The sequence below is a fragment of the Sardina pilchardus genome, chromosome 2, assembly GCF_963854185.1.
Source record: "Sardina pilchardus chromosome 2, fSarPil1.1, whole genome shotgun sequence".
NCBI lineage: Eukaryota > Metazoa > Chordata > Actinopteri > Clupeiformes > Clupeidae > Sardina > Sardina pilchardus.
In genome coordinates this window covers 14,496,335-14,503,765 of record NC_084995.1, presented here as the reverse complement: position 1 = coordinate 14,503,765, position 7,431 = coordinate 14,496,335, and the positions used below count along the sequence as shown (strand labels likewise).

The 7,431-nt window shown below is 43.6% G+C and overlaps 1 protein-coding gene across 1 annotated transcript in view; it reads left to right on the top strand.

Moving 5' to 3' along the window:
• The first annotated feature begins 1,750 nt into the window (after nt 1-1,750).
• The window catches only part of fbxl7 (F-box and leucine-rich repeat protein 7), a 28,733-nt gene continuing 23,052 nt past the window's right edge, over nt 1,751-7,431 (top strand). The window contains exons 1-2 of the mRNA XM_062519877.1: nt 1,751-2,135; nt 5,764-5,853. Of these exons, the coding sequence (XP_062375861.1) occupies nt 2,099-2,135; nt 5,764-5,853 (127 nt within the window). The 5' untranslated portion in view covers nt 1,751-2,098. The remainder of the gene's footprint in view (nt 2,136-5,763; nt 5,854-7,431) is intronic.

Here is a 7,431-nt window from a genome sequence, read left to right as displayed (position 1 = left end):
GCATTAAAGTTTGCAAATTACAGAGACACATCCCTCTCTGATTCATTTCTATGATCATTTCAGGTCAAAGGACACTTTATATGCTTGATGAGGACTGCTGGTGCATTATAACCCGATTGGCAGAGAACAGGGAAGTGACAGAGAGTTGCACATTGTAGTAGGCATTGTGTCAATTATTTGCCTATAACGAAACCTTATTGTAACTGTATTTACACAGATAGAAACAACTTATTGTGTATTTAGACAGATAGATGTTTAACATGCCTTCCTCAAGCAGCTGTTGAAGGTGGGTGATCAAAGTCAAACTCTGCACATACTGTATGGAGACGATGAAAACAGATTTGAAGAGATCTGAAGTGTGTTCTCATATCATGTGTTCTCAAATTTTAATTAAAACGCAGTGCACTCCATTCTAAGCTGTCACTATGTTGGCAGGAGAAACTAATCAATAAATGGCATAATGATGCAACAAATTACATTGATTATATATTTAAGAACATGTAGATTTCTTTCAGTTAGTCAGTTCAGTTTAATGTTCTATAAAAATGACAGATTTTGTGGATGGCTATCAACATCTGATGACTCCCTCCAAGGTTTCACCTCTGAAAATGAGAAATGTGTCCCACCTGTCAAGTTTAATATTCACAGTCATTTTAATAAATCCAGCTTGATAGGGTAAACATCCGTTGGCCTACTTAGAACAAAGACATCGCTCTGTGTTCCAGTAGGTACAGAGAGAAGAGTGACCTCTAATTAGTTCTCTAAAGTCATCATGCATGAAGAACTACCCCAGGGAGTCTGAGGACCCCATACAACCCACCCATTTATTTCTATTAGTGTGAAGTGATTGTGGGGTTGTACTGTTTGTCTTCAAAGTGGACATAACTACCACAGATGACATTTGGAAACATCTAAATACGCAACTGAAATTTGGCCAGTGCCATGTGCTTATATTTCAGTTGACAGTGAATGAACTTTCTTAGCTGCGCTGTCACTGACTTCAAGAGCAGATTCGGCAATAGGCCTTGATGTGATGATTGACCAGTATGTTTTTGACCAACATAAATGATCCTATTAAATCTTCCTGCTCTGCACATTCGTATATATATATATATATATATATATATATATATATATATATATATATATATATATATATATATATAAAGCACAAGTTGTAGCTGTAATTTTCATGACTAGGGGCATAGGCTAAGTGACCAAATCAGTGTGCCTTGGCTTTTGCCTTGCCTTGGCTCTAAAAGCCAGCAGAGGGGGCTACACAAAGGTGTCAACGTAAGGTCATTCTAGACCTGTGTGTAACACACTTTTTGGAGTAGCAAATCTTTTATAGCTACCTCTACACCAAATTTTTCGAGAAAACGTTGTCTAATGCTTTTTTCTTTTTCTGTTTTGCTACTAGCCTATAGGCCTACAGTTTTAAAGTGTGTCCTATTCAAGATAACTTTTAGAATAGCCTACTAGTTTTTGTCTTGTTGAAAGATATGCAAAGAATAGTTAAACAAAAAAAAAAAAAAATGAATAACTCACTAAATGAATCCTTTTCAACCTTCCAAACGTCCCTGTCTCTTTAATTGTAGACTCTACTCTTTTCCAGCAGGACACTGACAAGCTCCTGCGAAGAGAGAGGATTTTACTGCAAATCCTCATCGCCTCCTGCGGACGCGAGCGGTGTCTGCATGGTAACGGTCATATTCGACGAGAGCGAATGCGTGGTCCTGACGCAACAAGTTTCTGGTTTCCAGTCTTTTTTCTGCGCCTAGATATCAAACTCTAAAACGCGGATCTCTCTCTCTTCCCCTATATACTATAAGCGAATTTTAACATCATGCGGCTGTTGTACGTTTAGTCACCTTGGTATTTTACACTAAATATTCCAACCATTGGATTGATAATGATGGGACAGTTCGGCTCACCGTTATCTTTGCGAGCTGTGGATTAATCGCACAAGAAAGTAATTTCTTCAGAGACCTAGCTTTTCTGCGTTCCAGTTTCAGTCATCGCATTATTTTGGATTATACTTTTCATTTTGTATGGATATTTTCACCGAGCCCTGCAGATAGAGTATGCATTCCACAGGATGGGTGCGAACAATGGGAAACAGAGTGGGAGTGAAGGTAGGTGCCAAGCCCAGAGTTTCGCAGGGAGTGAAAATAGCCCCTTTCTACGGCAAAATGAGAGTGTGCAGAGGACTCTTCAGCTGCCATGAGTCATTGTCTACAGTTATCGCGTACTTTTCCTTCATTGATCGGCCTGTGTATGTTCATGCGATGAATGTTTATTATTTATTTGTCTTGCACACGTTCATTAATGTATTTTGTAGTGGTTTGAGTCTTTGTAGGTTACTTTTATGACTAAGATAAGGCATGGCCAAAAAAATGTGGCCGCATCTCCAGGGATCTCTGTGCCTGAAATGATCTCAGCATTTTATGTGGCAGTTAGCTAAAGCATCCTGTTACAGATAGAGGAAGAGCAAAATACAAAGCCAACCACATTCATTTAACCAAATGGCAGAACAAGGCATCATTTAGGATAGCTTTGTGCCAGTTTTTTTAATTTAACAATGGACAATGAGGTTTCACATGAGCTTACCTTTAGGGGTCCTACCTAATATTACCAGGCTGGACAATCAACTCCACTGATGTTTATAGGTATGTTTTACATTTTGACAATGGCCTGCTTTACTCCATGTAGAAGGTAAAAGTAATATTTTGCATATGGCCTTCTGATCCCCCCCCTAGAAGCATAAGGGGGCTGGTCCTGGTGCACTCAAACACTCTAAAGAAGGCCTGAACACGTTTCAGAGCCCCAAGAGGCAGGCGGTAGGGAAAGTTCCCTGTCAGTCTGAGTTGGATACGTCCTGTCTATTGCCAGGAATAGTGTGGAGTGAATGCACGGCCCCAGCAGGTTTGGCATCCCCCAGTCGGCCTGTGTGTGTGTGCAGTCAAAAACAACTGCAGAAGAAACGCTGGGAGGAGGGAGTGGAGCGAAAAGAAAGGACGGCCTGAAATGGCTGCACTGCTCTTCTGAGTGTGTTTCTCTGTCATCCCCATTGTGCATGGTAACACTGGCAGCCGCAGAGCAGCAGTGGTGGAGGAGGAGACTGGAGTGACACACACACTGTAAGTGTACGTGTGGAGTTTTCGGTGGTTATTAGTGACCCACCACCACATGGGCTACTCCAACTTTGTGCTTTAAGGGAAAGCAACAGGTTTGTCAACACAGTACATTTATAAAGTAATTATGAGCCAGTAGCACGAGCTAGGCCTACACTTCACTGCACTGCAGCCTACATGTGTGATGTGTTGCCTGTTTTGGCACATAAAGTTTAATACTTCTTTAGTATCAAGCCCACGTTGACCCTGGACCATCGGAAGTTTGCCTTTGGGATTCTTTGCATAGAGCTGTATCCATTAGCTTGCAATTCTAGTATTAAGTTTTTAACTTGGCGTTCTAACTCATAACTACAAGTAGGGCCATAGCAGTCCTTCCCACAGAGCAAGTTTTGGCTTTGTTAAAGACTTGTGGAAAGTGGTGCTGTAAACCGCACCAGACTTTTTTTTTTTTTTTTTTCTAAGGTTACGTCTTGGCATTTTCCCAGAACTGGCACTCATGGATGACATCAGCAACTTTCCACAGTAAACAGTAGATGGTAAATTGCACAGAAAAGAAGCTTCTTTCTCAAGTTCTGAGACTGAGGTGTCTTGTCGTAATTGTGCATTATTCATGTGTGAAGTATGTTTCTTGGGCATGGCTCTCTCTTCATGTGGTAGCTCTTCCCTGAAGTCTCTCTCTCTCCAGACTTCTGCCAAGGCCTGCGAAGGGATGCAGAGATTTACAAGGAATTGTGAAAAACAACTATTTCTGCCACAAATGTTTGACAGGATGGACATTTTTAGCACAAGAAACATACAGTGTATCTGAAAAGGAAGCAGACAAAGATGGTGTAATATATACTTTCCTATTTTTACGGCTGCTTTCTCCCAGAGTACTTTCAGACTGGAAGTGTACTGGTCTGTGTTTTCCTTATCCCAGCTTTGTTAACAGACTATCAAAAAGTTACCCTTATTTTAGGATATACGATGGAATATGGCAACAAATATGGTGTATGGAGAGTACTTGTGCAGCCTTGCAGATCTGTTATATCTGTCAGTAGCACTGACGACATTTGAGTTGATTGGAACTTTGGTGAATTTCAGTGTCATATTCTTTACAGTTTTGGGAACACATCTATATATAGGCAAGGTATGGATTTGTGAACATGTTATATAAACCTAGCATATCATTAAGACTAATTCTTATTCAACATTTACACTAGAGTGAATGATCATGTCCTCCTCACAGGCGTCTTCACCACTTCTTGGGCCTCCCCACTCTGAGTGCTAAGGTGTAGAAAGCCACAGGCAAGCACCACTGCTGGGGCTGTCCCAAATCCCATCATTACTGAATATGGTTTGCTAATTAATCTCCTCGACATTGTAACCCACATTCCTGAGAGACAATAGACAATAAACAATGCCTCTGATGTAGGCTAATTACACAATACGCTGGAGCCTGGTGTATGATTTAGTTCTACTTGCACCCCACCTTCTTGATCCGTTGCGAAACCCCATGCCTAAAACACAGCGTGTCTTCTGAACATGGAATCCTTCAGATAATTTGAAAGAAAGTGTGTTTACACTCTAAAATGTGCTCAGGATGCTCTGTGCCCATCAAACTATTCCTTCTATGGTAAGAAAAGTCTTGAGCCAAACTTAATGTTGACCTTGAGCTCCAGGTATGATTGTAAACATGCTGAATTTGTACTGCCTTCCAGGTAGTCTCCTACATGGAACAAAAACATCAGGGAAGCCCTCTGCAGCAACCCTCTTCAAAAGCCTCTCACACATGTGGAGAAATGGCTGGACTTTAATGAATATCACAATCAGTGTGATTTGATTGGAAGTTTTAGTCTCCTGTCCTGCTTTTTTTATTTTGTTGGAAATAAACGGGCATAAAGATCTTGCATCTTCTTTCTTATGACGAAGCTTGTCTCAGTTAAACATTTGTCACTCTCTTCTTCAGTAGAACTTCAGTATTCACTGAAATCTTGTTAGTTGATTGGGTGAATGTTTCGATGCAGAACTGGGTATTTCTGTAGAGGATTCACTGCCTTTGCATGTGTCCTGTATGTGCACGGGAGGTGAGCGTTTTGAGGCATCTGGATTGCCTCTGCTCAGCGCAGCCTATGTGATGAAGTGAAATGGAATGCTGGGCATTTATTAGCAATGTAGCCTACACTGTGCAGTGCAAGGGGGGAGGGTATGGAGGTGATCTCTCAGTATCACTACCTACAGTATTCAGCTGCTATTCTAAATGAGACAGATGGACTCTAAACACTGACACAGCAAATGAGCAACAGCCTATTCACAGCAAACCCTTGCCATTTATAAAGTGATCTATGATGTGTTGTGAGAGAATTGTTTCCGAAGGAGTCATTGTGATTCAAGTAATCACAATATGAAGTGTGAGCAAATATGGCTCTTCAATAGCCTAATGTATTTGTCTTTTTCTAGCAGTTCTCTTTAAGGAATGAATGTATTGATTCCAGCCCACTCTAAATGTTATTATGATATACTGTACGTTATGTATTTAACTCTTCTCGATTGATTTGTTTGAGTTGTGCACGTAGCATTAGTACCATTTTGGAGTGATGCTACCCACTGGGTGTCCTGACGTGTCTCATGATATCCTTTGTGTTTGCAGGGAAAGGCAGTTCCAGTATTTCCTCCGACCTGAGTTCAAGTACGGATCAGACGTCGACCAAGGCTCCAAAGAATGCGGCTACCAGTGAAGGTAGGGCATATGGTCCTCATTATCCATCATTGGTCTGTGTGCTTTTTTCTCTTTTTTTCTTTTCTTTTTTCGTGCAGTGTTGACTATTTTTGGAAAAAAATGTGTTTTAGAGGTGCTTTATACTAAAAACAAACGGGTCAGAGCCCTCACTGTTGAGAGAGAGAGAAGAGGTGCCCCCCCACCCCACACCCACCCACCTCCCAACTCCATTTTGAGAAACCCAGGCCCTCAATACCAGGGAGAAGGGCCTAAATCCATGGAGGTGCTTAGGAGATAGAGAGCCTCAGGGAAAGAGATAGTGTGTTTGGAAGAGAGAGAGAGAGAGAGAGAGAGAGAGAGAGAGAGAGAGGGAGAGGGAGGAAGCATGCAGTGAGGCTCTGTCTTCCTGCAGGGGTGTCTTTTTGAGGGCTTGCCTTGTTCTTTTTTTATGGACTGACTAGCTGGTATGAATAACTCACAAAATTGCTGCGCACCCACAACGTTCTACAATAAAATGAAAACAACTTTAAGTATGTGCAACGCTGGGTTGTGTGTTGCCTCTTCATGAGACTTCACTTTAATCGCTTTTTATAGTGCCAGAGTTCTCAAAGATACGGTCTTGTTTTTGTTTGTTTTTCTTGAATGCATGCGAGCGCATACCCCAGTCACTCAAACGCACGCATAATGAAACTCAAAAGCACACACTCCGTAATTTGCCGCTCTGGACATCATGTCTCCATAATAATAGCAGGGAGGGCCGTCCTCTCCTTTCTAAAATAACAGTGATGTGGGCAGTGGGGAGCCGGGACGCGGAGCGGGAGGTCGGGCCGGTTGGGCCGGCCGGCCCAGGGAGCGCGGGGGCCCGCTGGGAGTGTGAGGGGAGGCGGCCGCGCCAGGGAGGGCAGCACGGTGAGCGCTCCCTGCTGCGGCGTCTGTGGTCACGGGCTACTCTGTGGGCCTGTCCAGCGGCCCGGGGAGTGAGAAAAGACTCGTCTCGAGCACGCCGCTCGGCCCGGGCCGTCGCCCGCCCCTTGCTGTAATGTCAGTGTTGTGTGCGTGTGTGTGTGTGTGTGTGTGTGTGTGTGTGTGTGTGTGTGTGTGTGTGTGTGTGTGTGTGTGTGTGTGTGTGTGTGTGTGTGTGTGTGTGTGTGTGTGCGTGCGTGTATCCCGCTGCTGAATGACTGCTCGGAGCTCAGCTCTGATTTATAGAGCAGCGTCGCGACGTCAGCCAAGAGAAGAAAAAGAAAACAGAGGAGCTGCTCCGAGGAGCTGCGGTGGTGAGCGGACAGTGAAGCGTCGTCCCCCCCCCCCCCCCGGCGCGCTCCCTCGCTCTGGCTGGGCTTGTGTGTTCTCAAAAAACACGCAGCAACATTTGGAGAGCCCAACTCTACGTGTCTCCTGCACTGCTCCAGTGTTTGACTTCAGCTCGAGCTTGAATGTGTGGGACATGCACGCTGTGCTGACAAAGAGGCCTTGCCTTTGCCTTTGCCAAAAAGTGGGTCTTTTGACTGACATGCAAAGCTCCCAATCACAGACCGTGTGTGTACTGATGCGAAAGCAACACCCACCTGGAAGTGTGTGCAGTGTGCACATAGTTGT